Below are 17218 nucleotides of genomic sequence, written 5' to 3' on the forward strand. Positions count from 1 at the left end.
ATTCAGAGGCGTAAGTCAACAAACTATATAAAACTAACACCTTAATGTGTTGTTTTGACTTTTGGGCGTTACCTTGTGAACTATCCTTGCAAGGAAATCCTTTCGACGGATGCCTCTCGGGTAGCCTGGTCCTACCTGACTCTCGTACTTCATTTCATTTGTACAGAGAGTCTGCACATACTCAATTGACAAACGTTCACTTACTTGAAGGCTTGAAGCTGCCCCCACATAGCCACTAGGAAGCAGGATCGAACACACAAGCTGCTTTACCCCCACATAGCCACTAGGAAGCAGGATCGAACACACAAGCTGCAATAACTACTCCAGCCACATATGGCAGCCCCTTTAGACAGGTGAGGGCGGAGCCAATACGTCACATAGGCCACGCCTACGTCACATAGGCCACGCCTACTTGATACTAACCAGATTTGAGGTCAGAAACATATCCCAGCCCCGTTGAGAGCCATGGGGCTAAGCCCCGGGGCTTGAAGTTGCTCTGCGGTATTTTTCTCCACGCGTGTTTGATACAATTCCCCCCCTTTTGCTTCATATTTACCATACCGAAACACTTTAACAAATAAAGTGAGTTAAAAGCGATCCGGATTGGACTACTTTCTTCAAGAACGCGACAGACGCAGGAAATTTAGACGGGGAAAACCCAGTAACATACCGCAGATCCAGACCTAGCACTGAACGGAATTTCAAATTGAGCAGGAGTAGGCCTACTTAGGTGGGCGGAGCCAGGCTACCTCTCGGGCAGGCTGGGGAGCCGTATACCAGGGCAGAACAATAAATGGCACGTGGAGTTTGTTACGTATTTTAAGCACATAAGCTTCCCCCCACATAGCCACTAGGTAGCAGGATCGAACACATAAGCTGCAATAACTACTCCAGCCACAGATGGCAGCAACTTTAGACAGGTGAGGATGGCGGAGCCATTGCGTAACACCGACCACGCCCACTCCACATAGGCCACGCCCACTTGACCCAACAACACAGCGCGGAATTCTGATTGGGTGACAGAAGGAATAGGTAGCAGCGCCGAGAGGACCGGGCCTATGCCAGGGACTCCAAGTAGGGCACGATATTATTCTCAATACACGTTAGATACAATCCCCTCCCTTTTGCTTCATAGTAACCATAGCGAAATAGGCCTACTTTAACAAATAAAGTGAGTTAAAAGCGACCAAGGATTGGACTACTTTCTATAGCATATTCTCGAAGAAAGTTGTCCAATCCCGGGTTGCTTTGAACTCACTTCATTTATTATAAAGTCGTCGGCATGTTTCGGCATGGTAAGTGAAGCTATACGGAGGGAATTCTAGGAATCGTGTAGAACACGTGTGAGAGATAATAACTCTGGCTACTATGGGCCACGGGCAGAGGCCCGTGACCCTTCGCGGGTGTCGCTGAAAATCTCTGGTCCCTTCTGGTAGTGTGCACAGGTAAGGGACCGTCAAGTGGGCGTGGCCTAGTGGGCGTGGTGGCTTCGGCTTCTTCAGGTGATGCCTTCTGTGGTGGAGCCGCCTTCAATAAGGTCTTGCTCCCCTAGTGGCTATGTATAGTATTTACGGCTTATATGTTTGGTCCTGCTTCATTTTGGTCTATGTGTGGGTAGCTTAGATTCTTAAAATACGTAACATTTCTTCAAAAAAAAAAAAACAAGTTCACGTACGCAGTTTGTTCACATAAACTGCTTGGAACTTCAGGCTGTGTCGCTGGCGCTGAAAGTGCAACATGTTCTAGTCTGGAGGGACAACACCACGGTAGTGGCATATATAAACCGACAGGGGGGGCTATGCTCCTGTCAAAAGCACACGTTGGCACACGGACTGACCATGTGGAGCAACGCTCACCTGTTGTCTCTGAGAGCAGCACACGTGCCGGGCGCACGGAACTGGGGAGCAGATTTAATGTCCAGGGGCAACCCTAGCTACAAGGGAGGTCGTGAACCAGATATGGGACAGATACAGTCAAGCGGAGATCAAACTCTTTGCACTGAGGAGAACACTAAGTGCCCTCTTTTCTCTCACACTTATCTCAATTCTATAGGTTGGATGTTACTGCGCCTTATCTGTCTCACACAGTCTTGAGCGTTGGATCAGTAAACATGCTTGTTTGACAGGTTTTCTGTACTGTTACTTCTTTGGCAAAATGGGAGTTACTATATCCCATAGCGAGATACCAAGCGAATGTTGAAAGAAAATTTAGGCTACGTTTACATGATGACGGTCTGAACAGAAGACGCAAAAGTGGCCTCGCTTCTTCACTTTTTATTCCGCGTTTAGACTAGCTTTTCGGGAGGAAATCTGCGTGCGTACGGTGACGCAAAAGTATTTGGATTTCGATTGGGTATGCATGTCAGGCGGCTAGGTGTTGCTGTGATACACCATCACACAACACCACCATGTCTGAGCGCATGCCTAGAATCTACCTTCTTCTCTTATCTGTGCTGCGAAAACCAAAACATAATTACAGATCCTTCTCTGTTCAGTAATACTATCTGTACATATTCTGTACATTTCGTGGAAAGACTCCTGTAAATGTATTAGAGCTGCCAGAGCAGCTTGACGGACCGACGCATGGAAATAATCCAACATGTTTGTTTATTTCCCTGTACTGGCGCTGTATGTGACGTAAACGCGTACGCAACGTGAGCAGATCTGAACAGAGTTTTGTGCCTTCGCAGTGTAGACGGAAACGCTACGGCGGAGCGTATTGAAGGTTTCCACTCTGGAGGGTGTTTTCAGATTTTTGCGTTTTTAAGCCTCAATAACGCCATCATCGTCTAAACCAGTGGTTTTCAAACTGTGGGGCGCGCCCCCCCTGGGGGGCGCCAGAGTTCTTCAGGGGGGGCGCGACGTGAGAAAAAAATAAACCCGAAAAAAAACCTGAAAGTCGATGATTCAAATCATCAGTCGTACTTCAACTGTAGAAGTAACATAACTAAATCAATTTTCAACCGTTTATCTTCGTGCAAACCATTTAAAAAATCTACACACATGTATCTTCAATAATATCTAAACAGAATTTCGATGTAATTTAAAATTTCTTCTGAATCACAGTTTTAGTTTCATTCCGCTTCGCTTTCAGCTGTTTTCATTGAAGACGTCAGCCCATTCTGATACACCTACTTCTAAACATCGTAACTCATTCATTTTTCAACCGTTTAACATCGTTCAAACCATTAAACAAATATACACACTTGTATCTTCAATACTATCGAACCGGAATTTTGATAGCATTTATACTTTTTTCAGAATCACAGTTTTAGTTTCAAACCGGCATCGTTTTCAGTTGCTTATAATAATTTAGGTCACCATAGCAACGCCGGTAAACAAACCGGCGAATAGTCGAATCTCTGGACTGAAAAGGCAGATCTGATTCGACTCAAAAAATTCAGAGTCGGGGACCCTGAATGAATCTGTGTAAACTGGCAGTTTACACAGATTAAGATGTTCAAATGTATTTAAAAAAAGTTAAGCTAAAACATGCTTAGATACAGTTGTTCAATTGTGTTAAGAAATGTGTTTAAAAACGCACAAAGATGTTGTAATGTTTCAGAAATATGTTTAAAAAATATGTTTAAAATGTTTCAAAAATATGTTTAAAATGTCTTAAAATTATGATCAGAGATGTTTAAAATGTGTAAAATAATTAAGATAGCTTACAAAACACAGGTATTTAGAAAATGTTTTGGGTGGGGGGCGGGGCTCAGCTGACATTTTTTCTCTGAGGGGGGCTCACTCTCTCACACTTTGAAAACCCCTGGTCTAAACGAAAGGCAATTCAGATAAAGTTTTTGGTCATTTTTACCCGCAAGCCTCCTCGTGTAAACAGGGTTTTCTGATACATGAGTGAGATATCTCACCAGACCACCCTCCTTGCCCGGAGCGAGGAAGAGGTGTTTGCTTATAGATTGAAGGGATGACATGGCAACAGGACTTATGTAGTAGAAGGAAGTCCCTCCTCTGCAAGCAGAAGTCACGTCTGTTGGCCAGTCAAAACTGGCGTGGTTTAAAATTGTTTCTGGAGGACAGCGCAAGGGGCGTGTCCCATAGTGAGATACCAAGCGAATGTTGAAAGAAATCCTTGGTTAATTTCTTGACCCTAAGTTTTATTGCAGTGCCTGATGGATTCTCTGCATGTGCTATTGCTGCATGGATAGCCTTAAACTTCCCTGAATGAGACAAAAGGACCCCAAGCTGGTTGACCCAATCCAATGAGTCTCTGATCAGAACAGAGGCTAAGCAAGCTTTCTGTGTGATTAAATGAGTACAGTGAGCTCCACAATGAATGTAAAGTGCTAGTGGCTGCTCTTGTTTTATCAGTGCCTGTGCACCAGCATGCTTTCAAGCTGAATTAGTTGCCCCGTCATAAGTTTGACCTCGTAAACCATGCCTCGGTAACTTTAATCTCAGCAGCACATCTTTAACTACTCCAGCAAGGCTTTTTCCTGTTGTTTCAGAAACATAATTCATACCTATAAACTCTCCATGGGGCTTCTGGCCATTGTCAACATAACGCAGGCAAGTATTATCCTGTTCTTGCCCGGGAATGTCTTGTGTTCCATCCATAATATTTGCATACTGAAGAACTGATTGTATCAGCTACTCCACTCACTATATTCTTGGTCATTGTAGACAGAATTTCAGGCCAAATATTTGATTGAAGTTACGATTTTCCCCAGACAGTGGCTGTTGTCTGATTGCTTATTTGCCAAAGCACTGGAAAACTGTGCATTTACACTGGTACAAGTCCAGATGAGTAGTCTGAGCGATGATGATAATGTTGTTGAATCTGAGTGGCCTTCTGTTGCTACTCCATCCAGCTCAAATGCGACTGTGGAGTCTTTGAATGTTCAGAGGATGCTGCAGAATAAGTTTGATAAGAGGAGCAGTGGTCCGTTGCAGTCAAATGTTGATGGAGGTGAACCAGCCTGTAATGATAAACTAGCCTCTTTGGAAGCTGCTGTTAATGACTGTGCCAGTCAACTGATTGCAACGCTCAGGCGCGATCCGCAAGAACTTCATAGATAGGCTTCAGTAAGTGTGTATAGTTGATTGGTATCCTTTTTGGTTGTGATAGATTTTCCACGTTCTCTTTCAAACAAAGGCACACACACTAACACACAGTTATTGACAAAGAGTTCACTTACAGTACACACACTTATTTCACACATGCGCTACATACAAACTCTCTCTCACACACACAAACACCCTCTCTCTTTCTCTCTCTCAGTAGGCCTATCTCTCCGTGTACACATTTTGTACGCCCTAAACAGTATAGTGGCCAGCGAAGACATCAACATCGATGGTGTTATGAGCCCCAAAGCAGCCTTCTAGGCAGCGCTACATGGAAGGCCCTCCCCGCCTGAATTCCTAACCTCAAACCATGTGCGCTGCTTTGAAGGCTCCGTTTGGGGCACAAAACAACATTTAGGGGGCCTGTGACAAGTCGCTTTTATTTAATTTAATTATTGAGAGTTTGCAAATCTGTACAAAACTGTACATACAGCCCATGTGGATCATCATCAGTAGTGTCACGTTTTTCACGGTAAATACTCTCGGGCAATTGTTGCTAGATATTACTTATGCATCTATGCCGCCGCCATCTTGCCGTGGGTCGACCACCTGAATGAATGAACGTCCGATGTGCCAGAGGTCCATTCCCAGTCCCGCACTCTAAATTGCCTTATTTTTAAGCAATCTTCAAGCGGTTTGGTTTCTGACATACGTCAGACGTGTGTTTGTGTTAATGATAGTAAAAAGAAGACACATTAAAAAAACTCAATATTCATACTCAATGATATACAGGTGAGCAGAAGCCATTGAATATCATAATTTCACTGCAAAATGCCTCATGACATCTACAGCAACTGGTAGCAAGAATTACCCCCAGCCTGGCCTGACAAGCGATTGATAAATTGACAAAAGAATATATACTTGTTGGTATAATGCTTGTTTTGTGCAGCTGTGACCATGTTTGTTTTAGTTGTTTTTTTTCACGTTTGAGGGCATCAAAGTTAGCTTTATATAAATAAGTCAGGTCAAGTCAAATGTATTAACCCACAAGGGGACCGTTTATTGCAGCCAGGTAAAAACACATTAAATCCATCATAAATACAACATACGACAGGATACAGTACAATGCAAGATCAATTAAATTGAAGACAATGACAAGCAAATTACTGAGTGCAGAAAGGGCTTAGTGCAGTATTTTGTGCCAACAATTAAGCCTTCAAATTTCCGTGCAAAGAAAAGTCTTTGAATTTTTTAGATCTCTGAGTTCTACCTAGTAAGATAGAACCTCAAACTCCTTCTGCAGGGGGTGGATAGATACTGAAACAGACCTTATATGGTATGAGCCTGTGCTTGATGCACCCCAATCATTTTGCTGGCCACCCTCACTAGCATTCACGCCTATTATTGGCCAGACTAAAACCACATCACATTACAAAAGACAGCAGACACTCAATAAAAGTATGTATAAATAGAAATGTACAACCGTCGTCATTTTGGTGCACGCAGTAAAGGAATTATATTCCTTAAAAAGTAAAGACATTGTTAAACCTTCTTAAAAATTGCATCTGCATTAGCCTGAAAGCACAACCTGGTATCACACATGGTACCCAAATATTTTTTAGTGCTCCACTAAATCAGTTTCAGTTCCCTCAGTTTGGGGGTGGGTGCTGATTCCTAAAATAAATAATGATGTCCTTGGATTTTGAAACATTCAGTTCAAGGGAAAACTCCTTACACCATGACACAAAGTCGTCAGTGAGCGGTCCATGATCCAGTGCTGCCTTACTGTGATCAAGTCTTCTGCAAAATGTAAAATGTTTCTATTCTTAAACTTGCTCTTGTAGCTATTTGTTTAAAGAATGAGTGGAGCTTGTTTGAGAGGACACCGTTAACTCATAGTCTTTAAGTTTAAAACGTTTTCCACAAGCAAATGTGGCTGTTTGGTATTAAAGCAGAAGAGAAATCATTGAAAACAGGCAGTTTAGCATCATCAGGGTGGCATCCTCTACACCTCTGTCAGCTCTGATCTAAAGAACCCTGCACCTGAACAGCCTGCCATATCACCTTCTCAAAAACCTTCACAAATTAAAATGTAAGTGTTACAGGTCTAAAATCAATAAAGACTGTTTTTACACTTGAAGACAGGGACAATAGTTGGTGTTGCCAGATTACTGGTATCTTTAGTAGCTCAAGAGGTTCCATAAAAACAATGTAAAAAATATAATGAAATCATGAAAATAATAAAATGTTATTTAAACCTCAAGTATAACTCATCAAAACCCAGCTAGTTATGCATCAGAGTTAAAATCATCGAGCCTAACTACCTTATTCCCCCTCTCATAACAGAGTATTATTTTCATGCCGTTCCAGGCAGCTCTTGGTTTATTACTTCTAAACTCTGTATTCATTCTATATACAAATCAAAATATTAATTATTTTGAAACCCAGAGTTTATTATTTGCAAAGACTTTCACTTCCTTGGTAGGGATCACAGAGTCTTTACCAAACCCAATATAGATAGTCGTAGCGTCAGTACATTTACATCGTCTGAGGCGTCCAAGAACACTGACCAGTCTGTGCACTCAAAGCAGCCTTGAAATGCAAGGGGAGATGAGGACTGTCCTCAGTCCAAACCTCTAGTCTTGGCTACACCACCTGCTCATGTTGCAACAGTCTTAGGTGGACTACATTACGATCTGATGAGGTTGACCTCGGTGGACCTCCGAGTGGGACCTCTCAGGTACAAGGTATCTTTATTATCCCCAATTTGATGCCCAGCCAGCAGTGAAAAAGATGCAGCAAACACATAAGACAACAAATAACAGCAAAACAGATCACAACACAAAACAGATCACACTTGTTTCATGTGATGATTGAGCAAACTAATGGCCTTAGGCATAAATGATTTTTTTAACCGGTTCGTAGTGGCAGCTTATATCTGCTCCCTGATGGCAGCAAGAAAAATTCAAAGTACAGGGGATGGGTTGCTTCAGCCATGATCGAGCGGTCCTTCCTCAGTGACCTGACCTTATATAGGTCACTGAGGTTGCTCATTTGAGTGCCAGCAATCTTGCTGAAAACAGGGCAGCAGCCTTTGCTGTGGTCCACACTGGGCTCAGGGATGCAGCCTTTGGTGTGCTCAATACTAGTCTAAGGGCAGCAGCCTTTGGGGTGGTCCACACTAGTCTCAGGCCAGCAGCTGTTTTTGTGTTCCACATTGGGCTCAGGCCAGCAGCTGTTTTTGTGGCCCACACTGGTCTCTGGCCAGCAACTGCTGTCGGGCTGGTCCATGCATGAATCAGTTAGTCCAGGTCACCATGGGCAAAGCAGCAGCAGATGGATTTCAGTTCCTCAATCCAGAATTCTTCTGATGACTGTCATCTGTGGAGGTCCTGTTGGAAATGAATGTTGAAACACATAATATAGTAAGCAAAACATTAGTTGATTGAGGAAGCATTGGAGAGTGAATGGCACACCTACCCTTTGCCAAGTCGGTGGCATCTACTGGGGCCTACCTCTGTTCCTCAAACATAGCAGGTGTGTGGCTCACAATGGGCTCAGGGCAGCTGCTGCCTTTGGCGTGGTCCACACTAGTCTCAGGGTGGCTGCCTTTGGGGTAGTCCAGGCTGCGTTCAGGACAGCAACTGTTGGGCTGGTCGGCACTGCACTCATGCCATCAGCTGTGTTTGTGGTCCCCACTTGGCTCAGTGTAGACATCCCAATGAATGTTGAACACATATTAGGAAGCAACTCAATTGCGGATTCCAGGAAGAATTGGAGAGTGAATGGCACACCTACCCTTTGCCACTGTCTGTGGCATCTATTGGTGCCTTCTTCTGTTCCTCTGAAATACACTGTGTGCTGCTCACAGGTAGAGAAGGTTGTGTCTCCTTTTCCCAGAGAGAGCTCATGTTGTGGTGGTCCACAATGGGCTCAAGGAAACAGCGGTTGGGGCTGATCCACACTGGTCTCTGGCCACAACTGCTGTTGGGCTAGTCCATTTATGAACCAGTTATTCCAGGTCCTCATTGGAAAAGCAGCAACAGAAGCAGAAGGACTTCAACACCGTCTCAAAGAATCTCTTTACTCTTCATGTTTCTGCTTCTTCTTCTTTGGGGTGACATCTAAAAATAAAACCAAAATAGGAAATGTATGTATATTTTAAAATACTAACATGAGTAGCCTAAGGCTATGGACTTCTGACAAACCTAGTGGGATGTCTGCTACGGCTGGCCTGACCTCCAAAGTCTCAGCTGCTGCCTTTTGGGTGATCCACCCTAGTCTCAGGGCAGCTGCTGCCTGTGGGGTGGACAACAATGTGCTAAGGGCTGCTGCTGCCTTTGGACTGGACCATAGTGGGCTCAGGGAAGCTGGTGCCTTTGGTTTGGTCCCCACTTGGCTAAAGGCAGCTGTTGCCTTTGGGGTGGTCCACACTAGTCTCAGGGCAGCAGCTGTCTTTGGGGTGGTCCCCACTGGGCTCAAGACAGCTGCTTCCTCTGGGCTCGGCCACAATAGCCTCAGGGCAGCAGCCCTTGGGGTGGTCCACAATAGTCTCAAGGCAGCTGCTTTGGGGTGGTCAACACTGGGCTCAGGGCGGCTTTCTTTGGGGTAGTCCAGGCTGAGTTCAGGGCAGCATCTATTGAGGTGGTCCACACTGGGCTCAGGAACAGTTTTTGTGGTCCACACTAGTCTCTGGCCAGCAGCTGCTGTTGAGCTGCTCCATGTATGAACCAGTTTGTCCAGGTCCCCATGGGCAAAGCAGCAACAGCAGCAGAATACCTTCAACACCCTCTTAAAGAACCTCTTTACTCTGCCCTGTGTCTTCTTATTCTTTTGGGTGACATCTGAAAATGAAATGCAAAAATATTATGCTTTTGTTTAAAATAAAAACATGAGTAGGCTAAGGCTTCAGACTTCTAACAAACCTAGTGGGTCTGCTACGGCTGGCTTGACCTCCACAGTCTCCGTGGCAACCCCATAGGAAGCGGTAGGTATGGATGCAGTGCTGTCAAATCAAATGTCAAAGAAAGATTTTTTATATATCGCAATTCCATCAACAAATCCTGATAAAAAGACAATTCAGCAGTGCATGAGCCCATAACCAAATGAATGTTGAAAGCATAATATTAGGAAGCAACTCAAAAGCGGATCTAGGAAGAATTGGAGAGTGAATGGCACACCTACCCTGTTCCATGGTCTGTGAAGTCTACTGAGGCCTTCCTCTGTTCCTCTGACACAGAAGGTGTGTGGCTCACAGGTAGGCTGTAGGGCTGGACCACAATGGGCTCAGGGGAGCTGCTGCTTTTCGGTCGGCCCGGACTGGGCTCAGGGCAGCTGCTGCCTTTTGGGTGGTCCACACTAGTCTCAGGGGGGCTGCTGCCTTTTGGTGTGGTCCACACTAGTCTCAGGGGGGCTGCTGCCTTTTGGGTGGTCCACACTAGTCTCAGGGCAGCAACTCCCCTTGGTGTGGTCCACACTTGTCTCAGGGCAGCTGCTGTCTTTGGGTGGTCCAAATTAGTCTAAAGGCAGCTGCTGCCCTTTGGTTGGTCCACATTGCGGTCAGGGCTGCTGCTGCCTTTGGGGTGGTCCACACTAGTCTCAGGGGGGCTGCCTTAGGGTCAACACTGGGCTCAGGGTGGCTGTCTTTGGGGTAGTCCAGGCTGAGTTCAGGGCAGCATCTATTGAGGTGGTCCACACTGGGCTCAGGCCAGCAGCTGTTTTTGTGGTCCACACTGGTCTCTGGCCAGCAGCTACTGTTGAGCTGCTCCATGTATGAACCAGTTAGTCTAGGTCCCCATGGGAAAAGCAGCAACAGCAGACGGACTTCAACACTGTCTTAAAGAACCCCTTCACTCTGCCTGTTTCTGCTTCTTCTTCTTTGGGGTGACATCTGAAATGACACCAAAACAGGAAATGTATGTGTGAGTATAAAATACTAACATGAGTGGTCTTAGGCTTTAGACATCTGACATACCTGGGATAGTGGGATGTCTGCTACAGCCGGCTTGACCCTCCGCACACTCCGTGGCAACCCCATAGGAAGCGTTAGGTACGGATGCAGTGCTATCAAATAAAAAGTCAAGATAAACGATTTTTAAAATAATGTAATTCCATCAACAAATCCTGATAAAAAGACAATTAGGCAGTGCATGAGCCAGAACCAAATTAATGTTGAAAGCATACTATTAGGAAGCAACTCAATGGCGGATCTAGGAAGAATTGGAGAGTGAATGGCACACCTAGCCTTTTCCATTGTCTGTGATGTCTACTGAGGCGTTCCTCTGTGCCTCTGACACAGAAGGTGTGTGGCTCACAGGTAGACTGCAGGGATGGACCACAATCTGCTCAGGAAAGCTGCTGTAGGGCTGGACCATAGTGAGCTCAGGGAAGCTGCTGCCTTTCGGTCTGCCCCCGCTTGGCTCAAGGCAGCTGCTGCCTTTGGTGTGGCCCACAATAGTCTCAGGGGGGCTGCCTTTGGGGCCACACTAGTCTCAAGGCAGCTGCTTTGGGTAGGTCAACACTGGGCTCAGGGCAGCAGCCCTTGGGGTGGTCCACAATAGTCTCAGGGGGGCTGCCTTTTGGGCCACACTAGTCTCAGTCTCATCCCCAAAGGCTGCTGCCTTTGGGGATGGGCCACACTAGTCTCAGGGGGGCTGCCTTTGGGTCCACACTAGTGTCAGGGCAGCAGCCCCTTGGGGTGGTCCACAATAGTCTCAAGGCAGCTGCTTTGGGGTGGTCAAAGCTGGGCTCAGGCCAGCAACTGTTTTTGTGGTCCACACCGGTCTCTGGTCAGCAGCTACTGTTGAGCTCCTCCATGTATGAACCAGTTAGTCCAGGTCCCCATGGGCAAAGCAGCAACAGCAGCAGAAGGACTTCATCACCGTCTTAAAGAACCTCTTTACTCTGCCCTGTTTCTGCTTCTCGTTCTTTGAGGTGACATCTGAAAATGACACCAAAACAGGACAAAATTATGTTTTAGTTTAAATTACTAACGTGAGTAGACTAAGGCTTTTGACTTCTGACATACCTAGTGGGATGTCTGCTAAGGCTTTCTTGACCTCCTCAGTCTCCGTGGCAACACAATAGGAAGCGGTAAGTATGGATGCAGTGCTGACAAATCGAAAATCAGGAGAAAAGATTTTTGACATATCATAATTCCATCAACAAATCCTGATAAAAGACAATTAAGCAGTGCCTGAGCCCAGGACCAAATGAATGTTGAAAGCATAATATTAGGAAGCAACTTAATGGCAGATCTCGGACGCATTGGAGAGTGAATGGCACACCTACCCTTTGCCACTGTCTGTGGTGTCTACTGGGGCCTTCCTCTGTGCCTCTGACACAGAAGGTGTGTGGGTAACAGGTAGACTGCAGGGCTGGTCCACAATGGGCTCAGGGCAGCTGATGTAGTGCTGGTCCACACTGGACTCAGGGCAAGTGCTGTAGTGCTGGTCCTCACTGGGCTCAGGGCTGCTGCTGTAAGGCTGGACCACAGTGGGCTCAGGACTGCTGCTGTAAGGCTGGACCACAGTGGGCTCAGGGCTGCTGCTGTAAGGCTGGACCAGAGTGGGCTCAGGACAGCTGCTGTCGGTCTGGATCTCTGTCCCCAGGCTGATGAAGGGATGCTCCAGCAGTGCGTGTGGAGTGATGCGCTGGTCACAATCCAGATGGAGCATCCTCTTCAACAGGTCTGTGAAGCTCGGCGGGATAGTTTGGCCTGGCTCATATCCTACCTTCAGGTTTGAAGTGAAATGATTTAGAAGATTGGAAACAACATGGCCACTGCATTTAAGTCTACAACATTACTGGATCAACACCTACCTCGACAACTTCCTCCAGGGAGATGAAAAAGGACGATCTGGGCCGTCGCCGCTTGAGCCCTATTTTCTTCATACTCTTCTTATACTCCTGTTGCGTCTGGAAAATAGCCTCTGTTTTGGTTAAGTTATTTTGACCTGTAGATAAGACCGGGTGACAGACTGACACGTATAGTGATACCTTGAGTCTCCAGACTGATCCTTTGGTGAAACACAAATGGCTTTTGATTCCTTGGTCCAGCATAGCATCAGGAAGCTCACCATGGGTATGTATGATGTATGCCCACTGAAACACAACAGAACACATCCTTCCTGTTAGTAATCCACCACTGGATTATGTGAAGGGTCGTTATTATTGTTCAGGGATTCAAAAATCTTTCCAATGCTCCCCACAGACTCAGACTTGTAATTTTGAACATTGTCTCAGTGTAAAAGATTTTTGGTATATTGAAATACACGGTTAGACTTACCATATCATACTCGGTGTAGCCGGGATAAAGGGGGTCGCCAATTAACAATTCAGCTGCTATGCAACCCAGGGACCACATATCAATCATGCATGTAAATGGGAGACCCAGTATGACCTCTGGGGATCTGATAAGAAAGAAACATAGGAAATTGGAGCAACCATTGTAATCAGCAACCAATAGGAACCAACCAGGTCAGGATGGCTGTCAGTTACTCACCTGTACGGGAGGGTCCCGAAGTTGTGGCCAATCATTGCCTGGGACAAATGGAGGGAACAGCCGAAGTCAATGATTTTGACTTGAGTGTCCTGTCCTGTCATCATGACGTTGTCAGGCTTCAGGTCGCCATGAATGATCCCAAGGGTGCCAAGGTGGTCAAGGGCTGAGGCCAGCTGAAAATCAATGTTTGATGACAGTTACCACTCTTCCCCAGTACAGCTGCAGTTTGTTATCATTAAGGCTGAACCGAGGTGAGTTTGGTCGGCCTGGAGCCGCCCTAAGCTTCAAATGTTTAATGTGTGTTGCTAGCATGTTCCTTAGCATGTATGCAGAGGTCTGGGGAGTGGTTCTTTGGTTATTTGGCAAACTAGCTCAGGCTTTGTTCTTACTTGTTCGTGAGTGATCATTAATCGTCAGATTTCTCGAACTCTCTTATATTGTTAAAGTATAAAATTTGGTTTACAGGGGTGCAAACTGGGGATGACAATTATTTGGCCAGAAAATAAAGAATGAAAATGTTCTATTATAAATAATATAATAGAGGCACCAACTAATTTAACTTTACAATCTCCCCTCTTGATACTTAGCTGTTTTAATTTTTTTGCGCATGTATTATATTATTTACGGTAGCCAGTATTGGACTTGTGTGGACTAGTGGTGGATTTAATGATTAGTTTCCGTGACCCAGTTTGCGTGATTCAGTTCGCCAAAAGGAGTCGTTTGCGAATCGTTCGTTCGTTCAGTTGGGTTTCCGGTAGCACTAACTCCACTGAGTCTGACTGACTCAGCTGAGAACCGTGCAATGGCATCCATTCCATGATGCGATTTACCGCTACCGGAAACCAGGCTGAACGAACAAACGATTCGCGAAAGACTTCTCCCAGTTCAGTCATGTTTCCGGTGAATCGATTCACCGGAAACTCAGAGTCGTTGGCGAATCAGCCTAGTTTCCGGTAGCGGTGAATCGTACCATGGAATGCACGCCATTGCACGGTTCTCAGGTGAGTCAGTCAGACTCAGTGGAGTTAGTGCTACCTGAAACTCGTTCATTCGTTCAGTCGGGTTTCCGGTGAATCGAATGGTGAACGAGACGAACAAGAGAAACGAACCGGTTCGGTTTGTTCGTCCTAAAGACTTGTTCATTCAAACCAGTTCGCGATTGAACGAGCCAACACTAGTGTGGACTTCCTGGAAACATGGACCTACCAGTAAGGCACAGACTAGAAAGACAGTCTTTTTTAATAAACTCCCGCTACGCTAACTAAGTTGTTGATGCTTCATTTTATGTGCAGGGACCCTAATCATGCTAATGCAGAGGTTTGGTGCTATTTTGAGTTATATTAGTGGTTAAAAAAACGCTGATTTTGAAGCGTTCGCTGTGCCCCTAGCCAATAACATGGAAGCCAAACATTTCACCGGGCAAACTCTACACTCGATGTTCAATGAAAAAAGTATCTGGAGGGATAATTTGATGGGATTACATGCCAAAACAAAGATCCTGGGTTCAATTTTCGGCGGAATTACACTTTAAGTCGACAAGCAATTCATGTGGATGCACTAATTTCTTTAAAAAAACTGTGAATTTTGCTGAAACAAGACAAGTTTGCGCCCTTATCTTAGCCTGGCTATTGCCAGACCAAACTCCATTGTAGATTGCACGTTGGTCTTGGGAAGCTGCTGTCATTTTCTTCAGCGCAAGAGGTGTGATCAATGGGCCTAGTTCAAATGACTGCACGCAATTGGCCAATACCCGTACTTCCATGAGTATACTTAAAGGAACCCGTACTATTTCTAATTTTTCAGATGTGAGTGCTGTTCCAAATCGAGTACTCCGTGGTGCACTAACCAGAAATTACGATCACGACTGCCGCGCGGCTCCTCCCCCGCAATAAACATCCCGCTTTGAACGGTACACTCTTTACGCCTAGCAGCTATAAAAACTATAAAAACTACAAAATGACTCTATTAATGCAGGCTATGTGGAAAATGCGCAGACTTTGGCTCAGCCTGGCTCCGCCTCTTCCGTTACGTAGCTAAGATGGCTGCCGCTGAGTACGGAAAGTGTCCTTCGATCCACACTTCACGATTAGCCCGTTTTGAGTACGACATCCGGGTCCTTGAAGTCAACTTCTTTTCGCCGGATCTGAATTGGAACGTACTACGTACTCAAAATGTGGCTAGTAAGTACGGAGAGTATGGGTATTGGAACACGGCAAGCGCGCCAGGGGGAAAAACCAGCATAGTGATTGGCTCCCGCAAAAACGTATTGAAACTAGAAAGAAATGTATTGCTCTTCTCCAGACCCTTCTTCATTGCAAACTCAAATCATCATTCGAAGAATGGGCTGGGCTACCCAGTCTACGCTTATCCACCACAGAAACAAGAGTAAAGTTTAATTATAAAGTCTTATACGCAATCAGACACACTCAAGAAACACAAAATACAACAATGTATTGTGTTTCGAGCAACAGTAGGGTACAATTGTGTTGAGGTTGAGGTCCAACCTTACCTGTTCCACTATATTTTTGATCTGCATCAGCGGCAGACGGTGGTTTGCTGTCTGATGGGCGAAGGCTAGTAGAGACTGGTCCAGGAGCTCAAACACCAGACAGAAGTGCGGACCGTGTTTGAGGGCACCCATCCATCTCACAATCCCACACTTTTCCGGGTCCAGAGCTCGGAGGCACCTTAAGACTTGAATCTGAGAATAAAGAGCAGGTTAAAGAGATATTTTACAATGCGAAATCACATGAAAAACTAGTACCAAAAAGAAACACACACAGTTTTTAGCAATATATATTTAAATAACTTAATATATTAACTTATTAATGTTTTGTTTTACCTCTTGCCTAACCGACGCTAACATTGACGGGTGGTTCTTTATGATTTTAACAGCCACCTTTACATTTGTGGCTGTTTTAACACATCTGGCCACCTTCCCAAAGGTTCCTTCCCCCAGAAAATCTTCCACCAGGTAGGTGGAAGACGTTGTGGTTATCAGGTCTCCTTTAGACACAGAGAATGATGGACCTGAGAGAGAGAGAGAGAGAGAGAGAGAGAGAGAGAGAGAGAGAGAGAGAGAGAGAGAGAGAGAGAGAGAGAGAGAGAGAGAGAGAGAGAGAGAAAGAAAAGTCTATTGACATGAAATCGACATCCAGAGATTGGTTTGTAATTGTAAAGAAATTGTAATTGTAAAATAAAATAGATAAATAGCTATTTTATTTATTCTCGTTGGCTACGTCGTTAACATAATGTGCATTAGTTTTTCACTCCCGTTTTAAAATGTCCAAGCAATTCAAAACATTCCGTTGAACTGTACGGTTTCAACGCCAATTAATCATTCCGGGATAGCATTAAACTGCTTTTAGGAGGTTCTTCCAAGGGAACCTGCATTTCGACGATTTGTGTCTTAGCAGCGCCTCCACCAGGTGAGAAAAAAACACGCATGTTCGTTGGGGAGACGAGCTACCTGCTGTGAGGGGATATCCTCGTCATCCAGCAAGGATGCCACGTTTTTAAACACAAACTCTTTTCTTTCGATTAATCTCGACATCATTGCAAATGAAGGTCACCCCTCAATTGATCTCTTGAGTATAAATAAAGGTTAAATACAATACGAACTGAAGGTGGCGGTGTTGAGCCGCGGAGCTCTCAGAAGACCCGAAACATTCACAGCGGTACACCAAAAACA

The 17218-nt window shown here is 45.2% G+C and overlaps 1 protein-coding gene across 1 annotated transcript; it reads right to left on the reverse strand.

Moving 5' to 3' along the window:
- Positions 1-11851: 11851 nt before the first annotated feature.
- Positions 11852-13627, reverse strand: LOC130371866 (homeodomain-interacting protein kinase 1-like). Its single transcript, XM_056577725.1, has 7 exons — positions 13528-13627; positions 13312-13435; positions 13023-13127; positions 12842-12941; positions 12315-12753; positions 12052-12134; positions 11852-11964 (listed from the first exon to the last, which is right to left on the reverse strand). The coding sequence occupies exons 1-7, from the start codon at positions 13560-13562 to the stop codon at positions 11852-11854; spliced, it is 999 nt and encodes a 332-aa protein (XP_056433700.1). The 5' UTR covers positions 13563-13627.
- Between the last annotated feature and the right edge of the window lie 3591 nt (positions 13628-17218).

The sequence above is a fragment of the Gadus chalcogrammus genome, chromosome 18 (assembly GCF_026213295.1).
Source record: "Gadus chalcogrammus isolate NIFS_2021 chromosome 18, NIFS_Gcha_1.0, whole genome shotgun sequence".
NCBI classification, from domain to species: domain Eukaryota; kingdom Metazoa; phylum Chordata; class Actinopteri; order Gadiformes; family Gadidae; genus Gadus; species Gadus chalcogrammus.